This window comes from Scyliorhinus torazame, chromosome 12 (assembly GCF_047496885.1).
Source record: "Scyliorhinus torazame isolate Kashiwa2021f chromosome 12, sScyTor2.1, whole genome shotgun sequence".
Classification (NCBI taxonomy): domain Eukaryota; kingdom Metazoa; phylum Chordata; class Chondrichthyes; order Carcharhiniformes; family Scyliorhinidae; genus Scyliorhinus; species Scyliorhinus torazame.
In genome coordinates this window covers 29,896,901-29,923,072 of record NC_092718.1, presented here as the reverse complement: position 1 = coordinate 29,923,072, position 26,172 = coordinate 29,896,901, and the positions used below count along the sequence as shown (strand labels likewise).

At 41.4% G+C, this 26,172-nt stretch overlaps 1 protein-coding gene across 1 annotated transcript in view; it reads right to left on the bottom strand.

Moving 5' to 3' along the window:
* Nucleotides 1-26,172, bottom strand: part of LOC140387475 (myelin expression factor 2-like) — a 28,135-nt gene that overhangs the window by 525 nt on the left and 1,438 nt on the right. Inside the window, exons 2-17 of the mRNA XM_072470601.1 lie at nucleotides 21,797-22,002; nucleotides 17,706-17,758; nucleotides 17,236-17,243; nucleotides 16,179-16,272; nucleotides 8,393-8,587; nucleotides 8,150-8,303; nucleotides 6,239-6,288; nucleotides 6,088-6,151; nucleotides 5,853-5,954; nucleotides 5,030-5,080; nucleotides 4,838-4,936; nucleotides 4,587-4,739; nucleotides 3,836-3,949; nucleotides 1,574-1,657; nucleotides 158-378; nucleotides 21-72 (exon numbers count right to left, since the gene is read on the bottom strand). Of these exons, the coding sequence (XP_072326702.1) occupies nucleotides 21-72; nucleotides 158-378; nucleotides 1,574-1,657; nucleotides 3,836-3,949; nucleotides 4,587-4,739; nucleotides 4,838-4,936; nucleotides 5,030-5,080; nucleotides 5,853-5,954; nucleotides 6,088-6,151; nucleotides 6,239-6,288; nucleotides 8,150-8,303; nucleotides 8,393-8,587; nucleotides 16,179-16,272; nucleotides 17,236-17,243; nucleotides 17,706-17,758; nucleotides 21,797-22,002 (1,700 nt within the window). The remainder of the gene's footprint in view (nucleotides 1-20; nucleotides 73-157; nucleotides 379-1,573; nucleotides 1,658-3,835; nucleotides 3,950-4,586; nucleotides 4,740-4,837; nucleotides 4,937-5,029; nucleotides 5,081-5,852; nucleotides 5,955-6,087; nucleotides 6,152-6,238; nucleotides 6,289-8,149; nucleotides 8,304-8,392; nucleotides 8,588-16,178; nucleotides 16,273-17,235; nucleotides 17,244-17,705; nucleotides 17,759-21,796; nucleotides 22,003-26,172) is intronic.

The following is a 26,172-nucleotide window of genomic DNA, read 5'->3' as shown; positions in this document are numbered from 1 at the left end:
AGGACTGGATAAACACTCACCACACTGACTGAACTTTTCCTTTAGCTTCTGCCATGTTAGATCATATGGAAGCTGAAAACGTATTTACAATTGTTATACGTGCACGTGACTCTTTTCATATAAAAGGGAAAAGTTTTAAAAATAAGTTGCTGCTTACATTTCTTGCAAAAATCTGGCAGCCTCGAAACCCACTTCCACGGTCTCTCAATCCACTTCCCATTGATCCAGTGTTCAAGCTTCCAAATCCACGATCCATGTCCATACTCCTGTCAAGTCCTACTCCCATTCCAGTTCCCATTCGGTCAAGGCTGGAACCCATGCGATCCATACCCATTGCCATGCCTCCTGCCATACTGTTCATAGCAGGCATTCCACCACCTATGATGCAAATTGGAACAAAAAGAAGGCCTTTTTAGTAGCAGAATTCAATATTTTGAGTGATATCCCAAATGATCTTACATTCTGCCTTAGCTCAGTGATAGCACTCTTGCTTCAGAGTCAGAAGGTTTAGGCCCTCCTGAGTCTAGAGTACATAATCTGGACTGACTATGTCAGAATGCTTTCAGTTGAGATGTTAAGCCAAGACACCAGCTGCCCTCTCAGGTAGGCATAAAAGATCCTCTGGCACTACTCAAAAAGAGCAGGAGTTCACCCATGTCCTGGCCAATATTTATCTCTCAACCATCTGGTTGTCATCTCGTCACAGTTGTTGTACTTTGTTGTACACAAATTAGCTGCAGAGTTTCCTACATTACAACAGTGACTGCACTAAATACTTCCAATGACTGTAAAGCACCTGGGGTGTTCAAGGTTGTGAAAGACGTGATATGATTACAAGTCAAAGAGTAAGGGGTCACCCATTTAAGATAAGAGATGAGGGGGCAGCACGGTGGCGCAGTGGTAGCACTGGGTCACTGTCAGTGTGGAGTTCGCACATTTTCCACGTGTTTGTGTGGGTTTCGCCCCCACAACCCAAAGATGTGTAGGGTAGGTGGATTGACCACACTAAATTGCTCCTTAATTGGAAAAACAATTGGGTACTTTAAATTTCTAAAAATAAACAAAAAGGATAGAGATGAGGAGGATTTAGTGAATCTGTGGAATTCTTCACTGCTGTAGAGGTTGGGTCGTTAAGTATGTTCAAGGCAGATACAGTAATTGACATTTTTGTAAAGGCAAACCTTTTCCAAAGCCACCAGAGAAAGCTAGAATGGACTACATTCTCATCCAGATTTTACCCTGTCCCCAACAATTTCAATGCAAAATATATTCAATAGTAATTGTATTGTTTGTGCTAACAGACCAAGCTATCCATAGCTTAATTATCACAAAGGTACCTCAATTCTCAAGTCTTTCCCCTCCATCCCAAACAATCTCCAATTTGGAACATATTACTGTGTTTATTGGTCAATACACCTAAGCAAAGACATCACATCAAAAAGTGGAAATCTCCCAGTGCAGTTTGAAAAAACAAATGGTTTGACACACTGTCTTCCACATACTTTGCGCTAATTCCAGATTGGAAGGCCATTCAAAATGTTAAACACCCCCACAATTAAGAATCAAAACTTACCCAATCCAGATGCCATGGGGCCCATGCCAGTGGTGCCCATTCCACCTCCCATGCTTCCTCCAAGACCTCCACCCATTCCACCTCCTAAAGAGAACAAAACCAATTAAAAACATTTATACAACTAATTAGTGAAAGTAGAATTTTCACACTTCGCAAAAGCAATTAGACCAATTTGTAGTCACACAAAAAAAAAAGCAAATTATTAAAATACCGGGTTGTATTTCTCAATTCTTAAACTTGAATCACGATTGCCAAATAAGGTGAAACCTCAAGAGTGCCAAATAAGGTGGAAACCTCTTCAAATACATTACCAATAGTTCATGCATCTCTTCTCACTTTACATGAGAAAAAGGCATACAAGTGTTAAGTTGCTGAAGAAAACAAAAAAGAAAATACTTGGAAAATTATTTCATTTTTCAGCTCCACGGAAGTAATATCTTTGATTTCTTCAGAGACAGTACATAAAAAGGAATTAGATTAAGGTGCAAATGATTTTACTGACAGGAGATATCAACACCAAACATATTTTGACTGTCAACAACTAATTGTGACTGTCAACAGTTATAATTTTTCAAATGACTGGAGGTAATTTCTGCACTCCGTAAAATGAGATTAGGGCCAGGGAATGGAACAAACCATTTTGGGCACCCAATGTGATATCACATATTTGCCAACGATGTCCCTCAGCAGTGCTGTGAAAAGGAACTCTGTTGCACCAGTGTGACTCTTCACCATCCAATCTTTCAAGAGTAACAAAGCCAATTTCAGAAAGCCTTTTATTAGCAACACTTCTCCGTGTTTTACTTTTACTTACGAAATCAGAACCAATGCAAATTACACATGAATTTATGGACAAATTATACCAATAAAGCCAAATTTGACTTTTTAAACAAAGATATTCCTTGCACAACCAACAGCATCACTTCCTGAACACATGTAGCACTACGTAACGCTATGCAATATGCTGTTCTTTATTCACGCAGGTCAGAGTTGTAAGGGTTGTTTGGTGTATTAAGATGTCTGGAGGCATTTTTCCAATCAAGGGGCAATTTAGCATGGCCAATCCACCTACCCTGCACATTTGGGTTGTGGGGTGAAACCCACGCAAACACGGAGAATGTGCAAACACCACATGGACAGTGACAGAGAGCCGGGATCGAACCAGAGACCTCGACGCCGTGAGGCAGCAGTACTAACCACTGCGCCACCATGCTGCCCGATCATCAGTAAGTTGCACTTCTAGGAACCCTCTCTCCCTTGGGTTGCAAGTTCCTTTTCCACCATCCAACCATTAACACCCCTGTTTACGGTTTGACCACTTTCTGAGAAAGACACCCAGCTCTTGAGCATCTTTAAGCTATTCACTCAGCTTTCCAGATTATGGACTTTTTAAATAGAGCTCCAAAGCCTTCCATCTCATTTTCTGCCAAACATGTCTCCTGAGAGCTATTTGCTTCTTCACCTCACAAAAATATTGTGTTTCACTTTCTATGTCTGCTTTCTCTCTGCATTTATGCACTGATCGCCTAGCTCCTCTGCTTGTGGCTCTCTTTTTCATCTTCCAGCAATATGGCCTGTTTTGGGTTTTTTTTTTCAAAACTTCCTTCCTGTTAGACCTGCTTCCAGGTCAAAAGAACTCTGATGTTATTCAAGAAAATTACAATCGACTCCTTTATAACTCATGCAAATTTTTAAGCGGATTGGTCTTGTAAGTTCTCATTCTTGGATCATTCAAAGACTCGCACTGAACCCTCAAAAATAATGCAATCAAAACAATGCAATAACTTGCAAGACAGAAAATGGAGTTTGAAAGATTTTGTTCTTCAAATGAATCACAAGAACATTTTAAATGGCACATCTTTTCCTTAGTCTTAATTTTGGCAAGCAATGTACACAGCATGCAACTACATGGGCAGCACGGTGGCTAGGATTGCTGCCTCACAACACTAGGGACCCAGGTTCGATTCCAAACGTGGGTGACGGACTGCGTGGAGGTTGCACATTCTCCCGTATCGGTGTGGATTTCTTCCGAGGGCTCTGGTTTCCTCCCACCGTCCAAAGCTGTGTAGCTTAGGTGGGAGGAAACCAGATTTACCATGGTAAATTGCTCTTTCGTGTCTAAAAGGTTCGGACAGGGAGAGGGGGCCTAGGTAAGGTGCTCCTTTGGAGAGTTGGTGCAGACTTGATGGGCTAAGTGGCCTCCTTCTGCATAGTAGGAATCTATATATCATACACACAGTAAAAGTGTCTTTGGTTTCTTACCCATTCCTCCAAATGAGTCACCAAAGCCACGGTTCATGCCCATGTCACTTCTTCCAAAGTCTCGATCAAAACTACCTCCCATGCCAGTTGACCCCATTCCGGCACGGTACATATCTGGAAAGGATATAGAAAATTTGAAATGCAATGCAGTTAAAAAAAAAATACTTTAAGTTGAGTTTGTGCAGAAAACAGAAATCTTCTGGACGTTTTCCCCCACTTGTAGATATTTATGTTATGTTTACAGAACAGTTTCCATACTTATGAAAATCTTGATGTGGTGAGAGTTATATATCCAATTTAAGTAGCCGAGAGGTTAAGCTTGCTCTTCATAGTAGTTAGTCCCATGGAATCATACAGTATGACATTAGGTCCTGCTGTTCAGAAGCTAATCATATACAACATAACCCAGTCTGATTCAGTGTTGCTCCAACATTCACATGGGAATGTCCAGAAAGGGGTTGCTGGAAAGTGATGAGAAACAGGTAAAGACCCATTTTTCTCTCGAAAAAAACCTCACAGGCACCAAAACCACTTGGTACACTACCTTTAATTAACTTTACACAAAACATTAAATCAACCTGGGTTTACGTTTCAGATATTCAGTGCATACACTCAAACATTTGGGGAATTGCATATTGTGATTTAGTTTTGATATTCATTCATGAGTACACCAACAGTAAGTTGAAGTGACAACTGTAAAATTTTAAACACATACATTGAAATACAGCAAATAGTAAAAGAAAACCTTTACCTCCTATATTGCTTCCCATTCCACCTACGCTGCTGCCCATGCCTCCAACGGCACTCATGTTGCTGCCCATTCCTCCCATATTTCCACCCATTCCTCCCATGTTTCCCATTCCTGCGGCCATATTTCCTCTGAAGTCATCCATCGTACCCATACCTGTGGCAAAGAAATAAAAGATCACGAAACTTACCAAAGATAGTAAAAGCCTCAAGACAAGTAAAAGCCTCAAGACAAGCAGAGAGAAAAAGAATTACCTGCCATTCGACCCATATTTCCCATGCCACCACCACCATATCCTCCCATGTTGTTCATTACGTCCATTCCACTGCTGAAACCACTGGGACCAGTCATTCCTTAAGGTTGGAGGGGGGGAAAAAAAGACTTGTAATAAAAGATAATTTAACTGACACGTAAAAAGTTTTGGGTTCTTAAGACAGAAAGCTCACCTCCGCCCATTCTGTTCATTCCCCCATAGGATGGCCCATCCATTCCAACTCCTAAGACAAGAAGTTTAGTAATAATTATATGCTTATTTTCAAAAACAAATTTCTGAGTACCCAATTCTCTTTCCCCCCCCCCCCCCTCAATTAAGGGGCAATTTAGCGTCACCATTCACTTACCCTGCACATATTTTTAGGTTGTTGGGATGAGACCCAAACAGACACGGGGAGAACGTGCAAACTCCTCACGGACAGTGACCCGGGTCTGGGATCGAACCCGGGCCTTGGCACCGTGAGGCAGCAGTGCTAACCACTGCGCCACCATGCTGAATTATATCCTTCTATTTAACTATGTTTATTGAGGGTCAGTTTTCAGTACCATGTCTGAGGTTCTGCACATGGAACTGGAGCCAGGTCCCCTGGAAGCCATATTCAGGGTGCCGGACCAGGCAGAGTTGCAGACCGGAGTAGGGACAGATATTTTGCCTTCACCTCATGGCTCGTAGTCAGGTCCTGTTTGGGTGGAGGTCAGCCTCTCCTCCCAGTGCCTCGGTGTGGCTGGGGGACCTGTGGAGTTTTTGGCCTTGGGGAAAAAGTAAAATTTGCACAGAGGGTGGCAGAGGGTTCGGTCAGAGATTGGGGTGGGGGTTGCTTACTTTATATTTTGGACACCTTGTTGCTGCCAAGGGGTGGTGGAGGTGGAGAGAGAGAGAGAGAAAGAGGTGCATTGTTTTTTTTTTAATGTTAAGATGTTAAAATGTAAATAAAAATATTTAACTATGTTACACAGTATGGTATACAACCTCCCATTCTCATTCAGGTTTCATACCTCCAGATCCCATATTTCCCATTGCACTGTTCATATTCATTCGATTTGAAGCTATAGGCTGGCCACCAGGTCCGAGTCCCATTCCAATACCTCCAAGTCCACCTGAAATTAAACAGCAGGCATAAAATCAGTATATTAGAGGTACTATGCAAATCTATTTGTGTACTAATGCACTATTGTGGTACATATCCAAACTTTCTTCTATAGTTATTACAGTATCTTGTATTAGACTTACGAGGCAATTGTGGAGTCTTGTTATCCATGGAACGAAAGTCATCATGTGGAACAGATCTATCATCCTGTATTTTTAAAAAAAGTAGTTGTAATTGAAGAACTATTTCCAAGCTCCTTCACATCATCGTTATAACAATGTAATTAAATCTTACCATTTTCACATGCATTGGTCTGTCAAACAGAAGCTGTCCATTGAACATTGCTGTAAACAAGTTAAGGACGAGTAACAAACTGATGGTGCCCAATTCTGTAAAAGGATCTTGACTATTTATGAGAAACATAAATTGCAAGGGACGTATCTATTACAAACTCCAATAAATGTACATTACTTGTACATAACACAGGTTTATTATATGGCAGATATACCCATAGAAAGTTACTTTACATGTCAAAACCAATTATTTCACATCAATTGTATTTGGTCATGCAGTCCTAACCAGACTACTGCCTAATTATATAAAGTACCACCTATGATCCAAGGTAAACAGCAATGGGCAATAAAAAGGCCATCAATATCAGACTAGATTGTTTTATTCTTGCCCTTTGGTCAGTTTCCCTTTTGCCAGTATGTTCATTAGTATGCAAGCTGGTAGTTTTCACCATTTTATGTCATGAGGGACACGCAATATGCTGATTTTCTTCACTCATGACACATTTTGTAATACAAAACAAAGGAATATACATCTGGAAAAGGTTCAAATGACAAACTGCAAGAGCATAACACAACTTACTATTCCACCCAAATGCAGAAATTTCCGATGTGTGCACTTGCTTCTTCAGAATAAAAATTGAGGCTCCTTTTCAGATAATAAATTCAATAATTTTCAGCTACTGACCAGAGAGCTGACGAGCAGCTAAAGCATAAAAATCAGCATTTCAAAACTCACAATGAGGAATAGCAATGCCTTTGGACAACTAATGAAGCACACACTTGCAGAAGAAATCTTGTAGGCAAAATAATTGAGCCGAATTATCTGCCCAGCAGTGAACATCGATGCCCCACTTTAGAAAATTCTTAGAGCTTGATCCAATTGCCACGCTGCGCCTGAAAATCAGCACAGCGTGACCGATAAAAGCCGGGAGACCCCGCTTCTGGGATCTACCCGGCTCACAAGATCTAACGTGATCTTGCGAGACGTTCCGATGTAATTCGCGCTCATTGTGGGCGGGATCACTTTTTGGAAAATCTGCATATTTATGCGAGACAGCTAGTCTCACTTTAATGTGCAGATTCCCGAGGTACCGGAGGCTTTGGGATCTATCCACTTATGGGGACCAGACAGCACTGCACTCATGGGGGTCGCCCAGGGAATCGGAGGCCACCAGCTGCATGCCCTTGGAGCAGGGTGGTGCCCTGGTACCTTGAAGTGCCACCTGGTGCCAGCGCCAAGGTGCACTGCCAGGGTGCCACACTAGCAATTTTTGCACACACACACACACACACAAACAATCGGGCTGGGGGTGTCCACAAGTCCCGAAAGACGTGCTGTTAGGTAAATTGGACATTCTGAATTCTCCTTCAGTGTACCCGGACAGGCACCGCAGTGTGGCGACTCGGGGATTTTCACAGCAACTTCATTGCAGTGTTAATGTAAACCTACTTGTGACAATAATTATTACAAGGGAGCCAGGGACATCAGAGATCGGGATGCCATTTAAAAAATGGTATCCCAATCGCTCGCTATACTGGGGAGTTCCGGCGAGCAGAGCTCCCAAGTGTACAAAATGGGGCTGAGCGCGGCCTCGGTCGCGTTCCCCCCCTGGAGGCCCCTAATACAACGCGGGTTGTGTTTTGTATAGTCATGTTTCTCAGCACTGCAAGCACTAGGAAACACTCGGTTAAACGCATTTGTTACGGGACTTGGTTACCAATTAGTTGAATCATGCCCTAAGCCTCTTGGCTTGGATATCTATTTGAATTCCACCATAACATCTAAAAACAATCAAAACAATCAAGGCTTCGCCATTAAAGTAGTGCAGATTCAGAGATTTTGAACATTATCTCCAAAAATATTTGCAAAGCATGTTATCTGACTTAATGATCAGATGTGGGGAAAAGATACAGATAGCTTGAACGGCTTCAAGGGACTGTTCAAAAATCACAGTTCCTATTCCACGACTCTTGCCGTCCTTATCTTCTTTGATATCGGCACGTTTTACTGTCCCAGCCATGGAAAATACTTCTTTCAGCTTCTTCCAACCCACTTTAAAGTCAAGCTAAATACAAAAAGAGGTAGTTAAACAGAAGTTCAAAACAGCACAATAGTGTTCCAATTTAAGGAAAATTAGAAAAATTATATACTCACATTAGCAACAAATACAGTTGGTAAAAGTCTTCCAGCCTGCAGAGCAGTGAGAACCTCGGGGGGGATATTTGGGTTGTTGACAAGATTTGGTGGCAAATTAACAATTGGCGTACCCATATCTGGTCCAGGTCCACCAGGGTACGAACCACCACCAACGCGTTGCATAGCCCTCCGGGCATGTTCTCCCTCAGCATCCTATAAGATATAAGACATTAAAAATCAATAAAATTGCATGTCCCAAAAAAAATATATATACACCAAATTATCATTCCTAAATCAGGTTCATTTGAAGCAGAGGCCACTTGGGTTACGTTTATTTTTGTGGCACCTAAACTGGTGTATATTTTTCAATTAAAATGGGAATTTGTATTAAAAGATGATCTGATTAGGATGTATTTCTGCACATTAGGGGATATAGCAAGACAGTGGGTAGCAACATTCCTTCTAACTTCCCTTTGCAGCGCTGACCCCGTTAAAACTGCAGCACACCCTTGCACATAGGGCTGCTTCTTGTGCGTGGCGGTTTGTCCCCTGCCAGGTGTGCAACTTAAAAGGGAGGTGGTGAAATTGTTCAAAGATAGAAAACTGATTTACTTATGGAGTGGAACATTATCACAGGGTTATCTAAATTCAGTCATAATGCTGAAATTCAGTGATTCTGCTGCTTTGAAAGCTTAACTACAACCCACTAAAATGTAGTTCCAAATCTTTTTAATTGGCGGATCAAACCTCGACATTACAAAACATCAATCGCAAGCTACTTAACCAATTAAATAAGTTAAAGCTCTGAAATTGTCAAAAGCAGAAATAAAACCAGCAAATGTTATAAACACTTGGGCTATGCCAGCATCTGTGGAGAAAAAGCATACAAATAATGTTTCAGGTTTAAATATTCATCAGAACAGTTCTGTTAATTTATCTGCTCACCCCACACGCTGACTACGCTGTTGTTTTTAGCATTTAACTTTGTCTTACATTATTCACAGTACGAAGTCTTACAACACCAGGTTAAAGTCCAACAGGTTTGTTTCGATGTCACTAGCTTTCGGAGCGCTGCTCCTTCCTCAGGTGAATGAAGAGGTCTGTTCCAGAAACACGTATATAGACAAATTCAAAGATGCCAAACAATGCTAGGAATGCGAGCATTAGCAGGTGATTAAATCTTTACAGATCCAGAGATGGGGTAACCCCAGGTTAAAGAGGTGTGAATTGTCTCAAGCCAGGACAGTTGGTAGGATTTCGCAGGCCAGATGGTGGGGGATGAATGTAATGTGACATGAATCCCAGGTCCCGGTTGAGGCCGCACTCATGTGTGCGGAACTTGGCTATAAGTTTCTGCTCGGCGATTCTGCGTTGTCGCGGGTCCTGAAGGCCGCCTTGGAGAACGCTTACCCGGAGATCAGAGGCTGAATGCCCTTGACTGCTGAAGTGTTCCCCGACTGGAAGGGAACATTCCTGCCTGGTGATTGTTGCGCGATGTCCGTTCATTCGTTGTCGCAGCGTCTGCATGGCCTCGCCAATGTACCACGCTTCGGGACATCCTTTCCTGCAGCATATGAGGTAGACAACGTTGGCCGAGTCGCACGAGTATGTACCGCATACCTGGTGGGTGGTGTTCTCACGTGTAATAGTGGTATCCATGTCGATGATCTGGCACGTCTTGCAGAGATTGCCATGACAGGGTTGTGTGGTGTCGTGGTCACTGTTCTGAAGACTGGGTAGTTTGCTGCACACAATGGTTCGTTTGAGGTTGCGCGGTTGTTTGAAGGCAAGTAGTGGGGGTGTGGGGATGACCTTGGCAAGATGTTCATCGTCATCAATGACGTGTTGAAGGCTGTGAAGAAGATGACGTAGTTTCTCCGCTCCGGGGAAGTACTGGACGACGAAGGGTATTCTGTCGGTTGTGTCCCATGTTTGTCTTCTGAGGAGGTCTGTCCGGTTTTTCGCTGTGGCGCGTTGGAACTGTCGATCGATGAGTCGAGTGCCATATCCCGTTCGTACGAGGGCATCTTTCAACGTCTGTAGATGTCTGTTACGCTCCTCCTCGTCTGAGCAGATCCTGTGTATACGGAGCGCTAGTCCATAGGGGATGGCTTCTTTAATGTGTTTAGGGTGGAAGCTGGAGAAGTGGAGCATCATGAGGTTATCCGTGGGTTTGCGGAAAAGCTAAGTGCTGAGGTGACCGTCCTTGATGGAAACGAGTGTGTCCAAGAATGCAACTGATTTTGGAGAGTAGTCCATGGTGAGTCTGATGGTTGGATGGAACTTATTAATGTCATCGTGTAGTCGTTTCAGCGATTCTTCGCCGTGGGTCCAAAGGAAAAAAATGTCATCGATGTATCTGGTGTATAACATCGGTTGAAGGTCCTGTGCGGTGAGTAGGTCCTGTTCAAACTTGTGCATGAAGATGTTGGCGTATTGGGGTGCGAATTTGGTCCCCATGGCTGTTCCGTGCGTCTGGATGAAGAACTTGTTGTCGAAGGTGAAGACGTTGTGATCCAGAATGAAGCGGATGAGTTGCAGAATTGCGTCTGGAGATTGGCAGTTGTCGGTGTTGAGTACTGAGGCTGTTGCAGCAATGCCGTCGTCATGGGGGATGCTGGTGTAGAGTGCCGAGACGTCCATTGTGACGAGGAATGTTCCTGGTTCAACTGGTCCATGGGTGCTGAGTTTCTGTAGGAAGTCCGTCGTGTCGCGACAGAAGCTGGGTGTACCTTGTACGATGGGTTTCAAGATGCCCTCGATGTAGCCAGAGAGGTTCTCACACAGGGTCCCATTGCCTGAAACGATAGGGCGGCCTGGTGTGTTGGCCTTATGTATTTTTGGGAGGCAGTAGAGATCTCCAATGCGGGGAGTACGTGGGATGAGAGCACGTAGGGTGCTCTGAAGATCTGGATCCAAGGTCTTGATCAGTCTGTTAAGTTGGCGGATGTGTTCCTTGGTCGGATCTGCGGGTAACTGTCTGTATTGTTCTTGGTTGTTCAGTTGTCGGTATACTTCTTTGCAGTAGTCCGTTCTGTTCAGTACGACAGTGGCCCCCCCTTTGTCTGCTGGTTTGATGACGATGCTGTAGTTGGTCTTGAGAGCGCGGATGGCATTGCGTTGTGCTTGGGTGACGTTCGGGGCTATCTTGTGAATGCGACTGATGAATCTGGCATTGACGCGACTCCTGACGGCTTGAGCATACATGTCGAGTCTAAGGCAGCGGCCTTCCGTTGGGGTCCAATTCGACTCTTTCCTCTTCGGTTGCCGCAACGCAGATCTCTCGGTCTGCTGTTCCGGTTCATTGGTAGTCTGCTTGGGTTCGCTGTTGGCCTCTTGGGGTCTGTGGAAGAATTCCCGGAGCCTCATTCGCCTGATGAATTCCTCCGTGTCTGCCGCGAGACTGATGGGGTCCATTTTGGTGGTGGTGCAGAAATTAAGCCCTCTGCGGAGGACTTCGATTTCGTCTGGTTGAAGGGTGTAGTCTGACAAGTTGACAATAGATTTCCCTGTATTGTTTTCTACTGTGACACCGGGGGTGGCTTGGTTGCTGCCGGTGGTGATGCCAAGTTTCTCAAGCTTTCTGTTCTTGGTATGCATAGAGGTGGCATAGTATTGTTGTCTCATCTGTTTGGCGGTGTTCCGCAGCTGGTCTGCTGCATCCTGAGCGCAAGTTGAGAATATGGCCTCTATCTTGGTTTCCAGGTTGCGTCGTCTGCTGTAGAGCTGGCGGACGAGGTGGTTGAGGAGTGTGAGAGAGGTGCGACGGCAGAGTCTCTCAGCGAAGTCGGTGTTGTAGGTCGACTTGAGTGGGTTTGTGATCTGTAGCCCTTTCGGGATCTTGTCTGCTTTCTTGCATCTTTGTAGAAACTTAATGTCAGTGTCTATATGCGCGATCTTCCTGGAGATCCTCTCCACTTTGAGCCGGCAGTTTGCGGTGTCGATGGTAGCCATGATGTGGAGATGCCGGCGTTGGACTGGGGTGAGCACAGTACGAAGTCTTACAACACCAGGTTAAAGTCCAGCAGGTTTGTTTCGATGTCACTTGTGTATCCTGTGTAAAGATTTAATCACCTGCTAATGCTCGCATTCCTAGCATTGTTTGGCATCTTTGAATTTGTCTATATATGTGTTTCTGGAACAGATCTCTTCATTCACCTGAGGAAGGAGCAGCGCTCCGAAAGCTAGTGACATCGAAACAAACCTGTTGGACTTTAACCTGGTGTTGTAAGACTTCGTACTGTGCTCACCCCAGTCCAACGCCGGCATCTCCACATCATTACATTATTCACAGCATTGGACAAAAATATCCCATCAGTCAATCACAGACCAGTTTAAGCCATGTAAAACTGCCTCTCTACATCATTACTCAGTTGCATTTCTCAATATTAGACCACTGTGCCAGTCATGTGAATTATTTAAAATATTTTGCTCCATAAATTACAACAAGCACTGCCAGCAAACTATCATGGACATCTCTTGTCTGCGAGCAAATGTCAACGTCCAATACATAGAACAGGAAAGAATTAGTTGTTAAATGTTTCTTAGGAACAATGTATCTGAAGGCACTCACATTTCAAAGGATCTAGGCACCAACTCTCCTCATCAGAGTCATTATGCTCTTTGATGCAACATTCCCTGTTGATAATGTTCATGCACCCCTGTGTTACGAATGTCTAAATTCATGACAGTTTCCAGTAATGAAGGATCCAAATCAAAAATGTAATGTAGAAAGATATATTTATTGCCGGACCATTCCTGGTTCCTAAAAATTCCTGCACCCTTGCTTTGGAGAAAAAGTTTTCAATAATTGCAATCAAATTTAAAAGTAAAATAGGAATTTGTGTGAACAAATGTGACCAAAAATTTAATATGCTAGCACCTCTGAAAACTAGCCACAGGGGGAGGGGGAGAAGAGAGAAGAGAAGAAAAGAAAAAGGATGGGATGGATGAGCTCCAACAGGATTCCATTCACTTCCTTCAGCAGAAGCACTTCAAAAATGCTATGTGGGTCATATATGTAAATTTATTTTCTCTAGTACCGCAATTTGTGAAAATGGATTTGTTGCCACAAGAGCATTCTCGATTTAGGAGGGTGTATTGCTTAGGAGCCCCCCCCCCCCCAAGAATGAGCATAACTAATCTAGTCAACCTCTGTACAATTCAGTCTAGAAAAGATAATTCCCTGATTTCACTAAACCAATTTTCTTTTTGCTCTTTAACATTACCATTAAATTGAGGGGAAAGTAGCTAGGATTGGTACTTCAGAAGGACTGCAGTCGGGGGGCTTGGCATTTCCATATCATTATTGGGCGACGGACACCGAGAAGGTACGGAGATCCTGAGGCTGTATGAGGATGGAGTCATGGTCATGAAGGGGGTCAGGGTTAAGGGCAGCTTCACTACCCTTCACTCTGTGGAAGCACAGGGAATCCATTGGTGGCCTCCACACTGAAGATATGCTTCAGCAGCACTTCAAATTGGGGGCGGTATGGAAGTTGGTGCCAGTCTGTGCGAATCACATGTTCGAGCCAGCGAGGCTGGATGTTAGGTTCCGGGGATGGGAGAAGGGGGCTGTGATGATGAAGGATTTGTTTTTGGAGGGCCAGTTTGCGAGCTCGGAGGAGCGGGCAGAAAAATTTGGACTTTCACAGGCAGGTGCACAACTTCGCGAGGAAGAGCTTTCCAACATTCCCGGTGGTTTTGCCTTCCTTGTTGCTGGAGGGGGTTTGGTCATTGGCAGGGGGGGGGGGGGGGGGAGGCAGTATCCTTGAAGGGGGTTAAGGCCAAGTGGGAGGAGTTGGATTGTGAGCTGGAGCAAGGGGTGTGGCGAGATTCTGCGTAGGGTGAACGCAACATCATGTGCGAGGTTAGGGCCAATGCAGTTGAAGGAAGTGCACATGGCCCATTTGGCCAAATCCAGGATGAGCAGGTTATTTGTGGGTGTGGAGGATGAGTGTGAGTGCTGTGGGAGTGCCCCAGCCAACCATGTACACATGTTCTGGTCGTGTCCTACTCTTGTGGGGTTCTGGGTCTCCTTCTTTGGCACCATGTTGGCAATCCTACAAACTGAACTGAAGCCTTGTCCCCCTCGGAGCAATATTTGAGTTTGGGGTATCGGACTTGCCCGAACTGCAGACTGGGGCAGGGGTTGATGTTTTGGCCTTCACCTTGGTGATTGCTCGAAGGTGGGTGCTGATTGGCTGGAGATCAGCTTCTCCATCCAGTGCCTCGGTATGGCTGGGGGATCTCAATCTCGAGAAAGTATACCGTGAGGGAAGCAATTGAAGGGTTTTACAGAAAATGGCAGCCATTTATTTTGTACATAAAGTGCTGGTTATTGTTAGTTGCGATGAGCCAAAAAAAAAAGTCTGTTTGCTTTTCTTGGAGGGTGGGTTGTTACTGCCCGTTATTGTTACATATAAAATTGAAAAAAGTTGAATATTCATTACCATTAAGTTTACAGGACAACTGCAATTAAAATGAATGACCTCAAACCATGTGCAGACTTTGTTTTGTATGTTAGGAATGATGTAAACCTAATCTATCCAACATCTGGACGTTGACCTTCAAAATGAAAGGAGTAATGGTTGGATCACAGTGCCTCATTTGTTTTTCGCTGTGGCCTAACTTGCTGAAAGTATGGTGTTATAACGTGTGGAGATAACAACAGGGTATCTGGGACCCTAGTGAAAAGCAGAACTAATCAGTGTATTTCCCTAACCAGTGAGATCAAGGATGAAGAGAAATAGGACTACTCAGAAAAAGGACAGATTAGAATCCAATCAGGCACAGAAGAGGAATAGAGGAAAATAAAGATTTGATTAAGACAGAAGCAGATAGGAAAAGCAAGATTTTTTTTTAAGTGTTTTTAATCTAACAATTTACATGCCACAAATAAAACTCCACGATCTGCATTGTTCAATTTCTGAATTGATAACTCAGTTGATAGTATTATTAAGGATACTCAAGCTCTTAATTACCTTGTGATCTTAATAGCTAATTAACTTGTCAACTCAGCAAACTCTTGGAAAGGCGGCGAGAGACGAAGGGCAAAATGTTGTTTCGACAAAGCAAATGAGTTGCAAATGAAGCCTTGGTCATGTTAAAGGTAAATAGCAAGAACATGGTGTATATTATCATGATTCTTTTCATTCGTTTTTTGCTTTTGCAAATTCTTAACACAGGTTCCCTGATCACTTATCTGGTGTTTGTGGAATGCTAAACTGTGAAAATGGTTGACTACACCAATGATTACACTTAAAATTTCATGTTACTGACTGTGACAGAGATTCAGAGTTTTCCAGTACAGAAAAGAGGCCCTTCAGTCCATTGTGTCTGCGCCAGCTATCAAGCTTCTATTTATTCTAATCCATTTTCTACCACTTGCTCTGTAGCCTGGTATGCTATGGTGTTTTAAAGCTCATCATGAAATAAGAGTTATTTGATACTACTGCATGACACATACAAAACAAGAGTTGAGCTTACATTTTGCCTCCCCCAACATTGTTACAGGAATTGAAATGCCATTTATACAGCAAAACTAAACTGAAAGGTAAGAAAATCTGTCCGGGCCAATTCCAAATATTGAGGTAGTGCCAAGTAAACAAACGAAAGTTGCCCACTCCACACAATTATATTTATTTGAGACATTAAAGGCCATTTTGCTATACTTTGTCCAAAGACCCATTCATGTGAGCATAAGAGATGCATACGTAGAACTGTACAAATGATAAATATTTAGTTCAAATACAAATTGCTAGAACCTGTCCATCAAGGACGAGAGCAATGGCTTACTACTCACCTCTTTTATATTAAGTGGTCTTCCACCAAGATCATATTTGTTCATAACATCTAAAGCTTTTGAAACTAAATCTTCAGTTTTGAATTCCACAACACTGTAGATTTGAATGAAAAATGTTTTTTTTTTAAAAAAGCAGTAATTTATTTCAATCCATTATAAAAGGTACAACAGTGAGTCTCAATTAAATGAGAATCAGTCAATGCATCTTGCTCTGACTGCCATCTATGTAACCTGTCCATTGGTTTTGGCTATAATGCCCTACACTATCTCCTCAATCAGAAATTAAGCTAGTTCCTTTTAAAATTCCAGATTACAAGTTTAATATATGTGATGGGAGTTCTGTTCATACAGTTGCAGTACCAAATCAGCAATATGCTGTTGAAAGATATATTCTGGGTATCAGTGCCCAAATATGCAAGCAACTATATCTCTCCCATTACTTTCCAAATATCAATGGACTTTAAATAGGATGCGCAAGATCATCCAGCTCAGCAAAATATTAGAATTCTTCACAGGATTCTATTTGCATAATACAAAATGTAACATTTGTTCTTAAATATCAAAGCAATGAAGCATCAATTGCAAAAGGCCGATTTTGTTCTTGGGGGCAGGAATCCTATATTCTTGTAACATACTAAATACTTGCACATTGGCCAATTCCTAACACTTGGCCAATTCAAAACACTTGGGGATTGCTGCTGGATATGAAAGTTCCGTGTAAATTTGCCTGATCTTCCTGGTGGCCGATTTTAGCAAATCAAATCCAGCAAGTTTTAAATGAGACAGTTGACCAATTGCATGTAGTCTGTACCTTTGGAAGTGACAGCAAGCACATGCACCCTTCTGAACCCAAGATAAAAGCTGCCACTCAAAACACCTACAGACCAAATATGGCATCTGGAATTTTCACTGGAGGGTCAATGTAATCGAATGTGTTGTTCGGGTGATGCACCCTTAATCTAAAATGGATTATTCCAGGATACAGTAAGACTATTTAAAAACAGACTTTGTTTCTCTTTTAACTACTGAACATTAATATGGATAAAGAGTTACTTACCCACAACCCTAAAGTCAGATGACAAGCAATGCAAAGGGGGAAGAAGAAAAAATAGTTTAGCACATGAAGTTACATAACTTTCTTCAATGTCTTATTTTAATTATTACAATATGCAGGAAAAGGATTCACAAAAGAACTACTGTAATTATATATAACAGGCCCTTACTGCAACTACCTCCTACATTTTAGGATTACTTTTCTGTAAAAGCAAGCAATACATTACAACTTGTTTAGAGTAACACCAGTCCAATCAATTAAACATGAAAATATCCACTGCAGGCCTGCAGATTATCCCTTTCTTAATGCCAGACAACACAATCAAACTCCAGCATAAAGCAGAGTTGGCAAGTAAATACAAAGGCATCCCAGCGAACAAACACCTTAAATTGAGCTACCTGTACTAAACAATAAATTTAAAAAATAAAACTGCTGAGGACCTTATGAACCCCCGAGCAGATTTTCCCACTTACCCTTGACTTTCCTTCAGCATCCTTAAAGAGTTCCACGTATATAACATCACCAACTACATGAGATATACAGAGGGGAAATACCAAAAACAATGCATTTAAAAGACCACACACTTACTTCACTGTTGCCGCTTACACAACACTACAGAGGAACAACCCATTATTCACCAACAATCAACACCAGACCAGCACACCTCCTCGTAATTACAATATATAACAATTTTTTTAAATGAAAAAAAAATCAACATTTTACCCAAAGATTTGTCACCTGCATCATCCGAATCAGATTCAAACAACATTTACTATCATATAGCAACTATTTAAACAGATTTGGCCTGTATGATATAGTTGGTGAACAAATAACAAATGTTACTACCATTTAAAAAACAATCCAACATTGCTAAAACAAGATACATTTTCCTATCAAAGCCAACTTTGTGGCAGTCAAAATACACTGTTTTAAGGTGACAAAGCTTACAACCCTGGATGTGTAAAGTCACAAATACATAACACAATACTGCAATGAAAATGCTTATTGCACAACACACAAAAGCAATAATTCAGCCATATCATGGCATAAAAAATCTAAATCCAAATCCAAGACATTGAGCTTCACAATTAAACTTTGTGTCACCTTACAACAGATGCAGAAATCAAAAGTTACAGACATTGTACTTAGCACAAAATCATTTTAAGCTCCAGTAATTGGCTCAATAGTAAAGGCATTATAAATAACGATACTTGGAACCAATGTCCATCTTACTTAGTAAGAACGAACGATAAAGGAAGTAAAACAACTTCCAAATTTCTCCTATGACTTAAAGGCAAGCATCAGTAATTTTCTAAATTTTCTCTTCCAGGTGCAATTTCCTTTCACCATACAACCTACATTGCCATGTTCACAATAAGGAATTTTCACTTTCTATGTATTTAGAGGTTACAATGCTCAACCATCAATTATAGGACTTCAATAATCCATCCCGAGGCCGAACAAAGCCAGAATTATACAAATGGCTGCAAAACAGAACAAATCCTTATTAGGAAGGCCTTTACACTGTTTGATGCTTTGTCTCAAATGCCTACACGGCTGTGCTAGATAGTCTCTAATTGCTCTTGGTCATTCATCTACTCGTAAATCAGTTTGTACAAAATTATGCACTATTTTTCATCATAAAAAAGTTTTGAAAATTTGTGAAATTTAAATTGTATTCATCCATAATAATCGAACTATTTGATAATTTACCAGCACCCAAAATCAAAACAATTGCAGTAACTGCAATAACACCAGATCTTCACAGAATGTTAATTACCTACCGTAGGTGCAATTTCCTACATATTCGTTCACAGTTCAGCCCCCCAAAAAAACTATAATACTAAGAGAAAATGCCAGAAATACTGTCCCTCAAGAGGTTCGTTCCATGCTTTCATCAGGTGCTCTACCAAAACATCTACCCATTTATTCAATGTGGTGACATCTTATGGTCTTGAAAAATTCTTAAGTAACGAATAAAGGTTTGTAGTTTTAATGACAGTGGGATAAGGTAAAGGAACTTTGCACGTGGAGCTGAATAATACACAAAAAATGAGAAAGACGACACCTGTATCAGGCAATCAAATATTGATCCTCACGTCCGATTCCAGAAATAGGGAATGCAAAGGTTGTTGAAAATCTGAACTGACCCTTGTAAAAATAACCACCAAACAAAGGAATTTAACAAAGTTACTTGAAGGACCTGCCAACAGAAAGGTGGAACTGCATGGCAATTGTCACACCTGTCTGGGCACCAGCTGTCTCCAGTTCTTGAACAGCCAGGTTTCAGGCTAAGGCTTGCCAACAGCCAATTTACCAATGCTTTATCACAAGATTGCCAAGGATGCCATTAAGGAAAACACTGCACAGAAAAAGTAACCGCAATGCTACATATCCTATTTTCTTTCAATGTACAAACATCAACTTTTCACTGTAAGACTGAAATTTAGAAACACAATTTCCCAAGACAAAAATAAAACATGCCAGGTGCAATTTTATCAGTTTGAATCAGATAAGGCAGTTTAGTGAAACTCAAAAATCTAGATCTGGAATATTAATAAATTGACAGCACTAACTGAGAAACCAAATTCCAAAGACAGACGGATATGGAGTATAGATTTGCAGACTGCAACAGTTCCAAGAAGGCCGCTCACAACCACCTTCTCAAGGGCAATTAGGGATGGACAATAAATGCCATATCCAGTGAAAGAATATATTTTTTTAAAAACCAAAGTCTTCCATCAGAAGTAGGCAATGGACAAAGTAACTGCAAGATAACTGCTAAGTAAACACTTTACTTCCATTATGCAGCAACTAGATGAATGCTTTATCATGTGGCAAATTATGGCACGCTACAGCTTTAAAGAAAAGTCAATTTCTGCTTTCAACAGCCTAAGTAGTGCACATTATGGTGTTGTAATTAAGACATGATCAGAAAAACAATTAAATTCAATTTGCGGCATAGATCCTTAGAATCTAAGTACATAATTCCAAGAGTTTCCACTACTGGAGGAGAGTATGAATTATACCCAATCTCTATGCGGCTGGACAAAATATGCGCTCTTTAGTTTAGCTGTAATTTCTTTGAGTTAACTTACAAACTGTTCTTAAATACACTTGTTTATACAACAATACTAAATGTACTTGAATGTTGGCTGCGTAGCATTTTGGGAGAAGTTTGATACTATAAAATTACTGTTTTTTCTCATCAGCACATCCGACAGGAGGCGGGTATACATCCAGGTTCATATACTTTGCTACTTCTACATGTCCCATTTTATGAAGGTCAAACCGTTTTAATGACAGCGAGAACTGGAAAAAAAGCTTGTCCAAACTATTGGGTGCATTATCCAACCTGTAATGGTTTTACTACCTTGAACCTTATTTTCATAGGGTCCAGAATCTTTAAATCCAAGTTGCACAAGCAATTCCTTTTGGGGGTAACCACTGAATCATACCCAAATTTCCATATCCTGGACTGAATATAGACTCTCTTTAATTCAGCAGTGTTGGGACTCCAAAGTATCTGATGAGGGCCATGCTCCAAGGCACATTCAGCAAATTCTTACTGTCCTAAGAGATTGGCTAATGGGAGATTCTAGGAGAGGGAGGATATGGGATATCCCAAATGATTCAGAAGTAACCCACTAGAATCTAAACAGTAATGGGATGGTGAGGACTGCAAAGAAACTTTGAAAGGCTCATAATTCCCTTGCTGTCATCAACTCTTTCTGGCCAAAATAAAAATGTTGTCTTTTGGAAAATAAACAGCATAAGTTTATTCCAGATACATTTTAGAAGCCTTTAGCAGAATTTCCATGCTTTTTCAAGGTTTTCAGAATAGCCTGCATCACAAGAGGTATCTCAACAACAAACAATTTTCATTTACATAATGTCCCCAAAGAGAAGCTCTCCAGGTGGCAGCTTTTCAATCCCACAGAGAATATTTTTGCGCTACAAATATCCTGAGCTGCAGCTCTTCGGGTATCATGAGGACACAATTTTTTTTCTGGCATGTGTTTTTGCAAGGCAGAATGCACTAGAAAATACTTCTCTGTACATCATTAAAAGACAATTGGATGGGTTAATCAGGCATTATCCATAAAGGCTTCAATGTATTCCCACTTGCAAAGTATAGGCTATTGGAACAATTAAAGCACATGAAGTAAGCATGATGCGGAGCTCTTAAAACACTTTTATTATCGTTGTTCCACCCCACTATAAGAGAACAATTTTCATTTTTATTCATGGTTGACTTATTAAAAATTGGGCAAAACAAATAAAATATTGCACCTGTTTGTTTCAAAGCAAAAGATAAGCTTTAAGATCTGTCCTGCATACTATTTCACATAAGCCAATTTCAAAGCACAAAGGGTATGGTGCCGTGAGTAGCTTACAAAACAAAGGTTTTGCTTCAATTTTATTTATGTTTGCACTTGGGTTCTCATTTACTATGTCATCAGTAAAGTTAAACAGAAACCCGAAAGTATTAAAAGATGGTAAAATGTGGATTTATTTTGGAAAGCATGGTTATTCATGAATGAAAACTGCTTCCATAAGTTACCTTTTTCTCGCATAAGGTCTTTAATCACTTGCCACTTTGTATCATATGGAATGTTGCTAATAAACACTCGGTTACGGTTATAACCCTTCTTGTCTCCATTTGTTGTCTTCTCTTTTAAATATGGATGAAATCTATTAGACTTCTTGATTCCTATGGATTTTTCCTTCAAACTCGAAGTCTCTTCTTTTGAAGGTTCATCCTCTTCACTAGGTATTAAAGAAAAATACATTAACTTCACACAAAAGCAATCAAATCTTCTACAAGGAGACATTTGTCTCAAAATTCCAACACAATATCAGCACCTTTCAACCTAATAACCAGATCTTTTAGTAGGATTTATTGTTGAAGTTACACAATATTAAACAAACTCCACTTCAACACGTTATATGCATAATGCAATTCCTTCCCCAAAAAGCAAGGTCTACTCAAAATCATGAACCATTTGAGATTGAGTTAGCTGCCTGACCCAGCCCCTGCTTGCGCCTCCATCATCCTCCCTTGAAATGTCTAAACGTCATAACACAAGAGGTGGTAAGAATAGACAAGTTATACTCCAAGCCTGTTCCATCATTCTAAGATCATGGTTTACATCAACTCCACCTTCCCCTGTGTTCCCTTGATTTTGTTTCCAAAAATCTACCAACCTGTTTTAAATAGACAAAGACTGAGCATCCACAGCTCTGAGGTAAAAATTTCCGACAACCCTCTAAACGCTCATTTCAGCCCTAAATGGCCAATTCCTTAATTGGAGTGTGACCTAGTTCAAAATTTGTAAACAAGGAAAACATGCTTCCAGCATCAGCCTCATGAAGCATTTTATATTTCAATCAGATTGCCAAATCTTCCGAACTGCAGGTAACATACCTACTCAGTCACTCCTCACGGGCAAACCTTCTCATACCACGTATCAATCTAATCAACTTACATTGCACTCTAAAGCAAGTGTTCCTTTCCCAATAGATGCTGCCAGACCCGCTGAGGTTTTCCAGCATGTTCTGTTTATTTCAAATTCCCAGCATTCACAATATTTTGCTTTTATACAAGTATATGTTCCTTGAGAAAGGTTTCCAAAACTGTACATAGTGCTCCAGTTGTGGTTTCACCAATACCTTATATAACTGCAGTGGTACTCTTATAGTGTAGTCCCTTAGTAATAAAACCTACCATGATGAAACTGAACTCACTGAGAGTTAACACAGGCAACAGAATTTTGGATTACCTCAATTTTACAAAGGGTAAAATGTGGGAAATCACTCGAGTGTATTTGAATCTTGAATCATGAACCATGTGCTTTGATTTTATCCAATTAAATATTTGCAAGATGGAAACCATGGTTTTTGATCAGATTCAAATTCTAGTTCAATTACCAACCCCATCCCACTCCCTGGCAACAGCCTGAGATTAAGGCGGTCTGCTTGCAACCTGGGGGGTCACATTTGATCCAGAGATGAACGTCCAACCTCATTGGTGCTATCAGAACCACATTTTCCCTACCTCTAAATCTTCTGTTGAAATCCGCATCCATGTCACTGTAGCCGCTAGACTTCACGATTCAAATACACTAGAGTGGTCTCCCACATTATACGCTTTGTAAAATTGAGGTAATCCAAAATTCTGTTGCCTGTGTTAACTCTCATGTGAGTTCAGTTTCATCCTTGTGCTTGCTGACATTGGGTCACAGACAATCAAAATGTTTTTAAAATTCTCATCCTCGTTTTCAAATGCTTCCATGGCCATGTCCTTCCCTCTCTATACTCCTCCAACCTCCGAGATAACCGGCACTTCCCAAATTCTAGCCTTGCGCATTCACAATCATAATTACTCCACTATTTCAACGTCTTGTTTTTAAAATTCTCATCCTCGTTCTCAAATCCTTCCATAGCCATGCCCCTCCCTCTCCATAATCCCCTCCACCCTTCAAGATAACCTGCACTCCCCAAATTCTAGCCTTGTCCACTATAGATGGCCAAGTCTAGGTTCCAAGCTCTTTACATGGTTTTCCTCCTTTAAAAGTCCTTAAACCCACCTCTTTGACCAGGTTTTTGGTTTTATGATCCATCTCCTTATGTGATTGTAATAAATTATTTTATAATGCTCCTTTGAAGCTTCTTGGGGAATTTCATATTGAAGATGCTTGTATAAATAAGTTATTAATTGCATGTTGTACCTGCAGTGAGACGTGTCCATTTGATTTTCTAATTGCTTGCTACGGCTGCATGCGTCTACCATGCACAAACAGAAGAGCCAAGGTGAACTAAGGATTTATTTTAAAATATTTAGAAAGACCATTTAACAAACCCAATATACCAGAATGCCTTTATTTATGAATAAAACTTATTTTGTAGATTCTCTGTCTCAGATGGATTGCACATCACTGGTAGTGCAGCAGGCAGGCGTTTGTAATGGAAGGAAAGGGAATATGAAAAGTAGTGATAGGGAAGATCCGGACACGAGTGACCCTCTCCTATGTTTCTTCTGTACAGTGCAGTCAGTCCCCTATTGAAATGACAAACATATTTACACAGGTCTTTATTCTCACAATTATATTAAAAGCAGTGGCTAGCACTGCTGTCTCAGGGATCCAGGTTCAATTTGTGGAGTTTGCACTTTCCCCGCAAGTCTGCATGAATTTCCTCCCACAGTCCAAAGATGTGCTGGTTAAGTGGGGTTATGGAGATAGGCCAGGGAGTGGGCCTAGGTACAGTGCCCTTTTGGAGGTTCGGTGCAGACTCGATGGGCCATATGGCTTCCTTCTGCACTGTAGGAATTCTATGGTTCTATTCCAATTGCACACGGAAATTGGAGGGTGCAGGGCAGCATGGTGGCACATGCTGTGTGAAAAATAAATTGGGTACTCTAAATTTTAAAAAAAAAGAAATTGGCGGGTACGATGTTGTGGGCATCACAGAGACGTGGCTGCAAGGTGATTAGGGTTAGGATCTAAATATACAAGGAAATGTGTCCTATCGAAAAGACAGGCAGATGGGGAGAGGTGGCTGGGTTGCATCGTTAGTAAGAAATGAACTAAATTGGTAGCAACAAGTGATATAGGGTCAGAAGGCCTGGAATTATGTAGGTAGAGTTCAGGAATCGCAAAGGAAAAAAGACCCTGATGGGAGTTATGTACAGGTCCCTAGCAGTAGTCAGGATGTGGGGCAGAAAATAAATCAGGAGATAGAAAGGGAATGCAAGAAAGGCAATTTTACAATAATCATGGGAGGTTTCAATATGTAGGTGAACTGGGGGAATTCAGGTTGGTAGCGGATCACAAGAAAAAGAATTTGTGGAATGTCTACGAGATGTTTTTGAGCAGCTTGTGGTGGAGCCGACTAGGAAACAGGCAATTCTGGATTTGGTGATGTGCAATGAGGCAAACGATGAGGGAACTTAAGGTGAAGGAACTCTTAGGTGGCAGTGACCACAATATGATGGAATGCACCTTCAACCTGCAGTTTAAGGGAGAGTAGCTGGAATCAGATTTAACACTTTTATAATTAAATAAGGGTTACTGGGGGGGGGGGGGGGGGGAAAGAGAAAACATACCAGCCATGATTAAATGGCGGAACAAATTCAAGGAATTCAGCTCCTTGAGAGAAAATAGAGAACTCCACATAATGCTATAGGATTTCCAATATGCACCTGACAGACCCTTATTTCTCGGCCCAAGGACAGAATATATAGAAAGTCTGCAGCCTAGATTATGTATTAATCCTGGAACTGAGCTAAAATCCTCAACCTTCTGACTCAAAATAATGCTGATACCCGAATGAAACATTCATCTTATACTTTGAGCTGCAGGGGTGCCAAAAGGATGGACACCTCTTAACAGCAGCTCTTGGAATTTCTGAAAATATGGGTCCTGAACACCACAGATCAGCGCTATAAATATCACATGCAAACTACGAGTGTTATCAATTCAAAATCAAGTGGTGCTCATCCAATTGGTTTGCCATCAGTCCCAGACAGTGAAACAAATTGAGGAAACAGGATGGAGCTTAGTCTCTCAGCCCATCATACCAAATGGGTTAGTCTGGCAGGATCGGAATTTGATATAGGTGGCACGGTAGCACAGTGGTTAGCACGGATACTTCACAGCACCAGGAACCTGGTTTCGATTCCCAGCTTGGGTCACTGTCTGTGCAGAGTCTGCACGTTCCCCCCCGTGTCTGCATGTGTTTCCTTCGGGTGCTCCAGTTTCTTCACACAAGTCCCGACAGACGTGCTTGTTAGGTGAATTGGACATTCCGAATTCTCCCTCAACGTACCCGAACAGGTGCCAGAGTGTGGCGGCTAGGTGATTATCACCAAATTCACTGTGGTGTTTAAACATTTAAAAAAAAAATTTTTTTTTTTTAAAAAAAAAAGAGTACCCAATT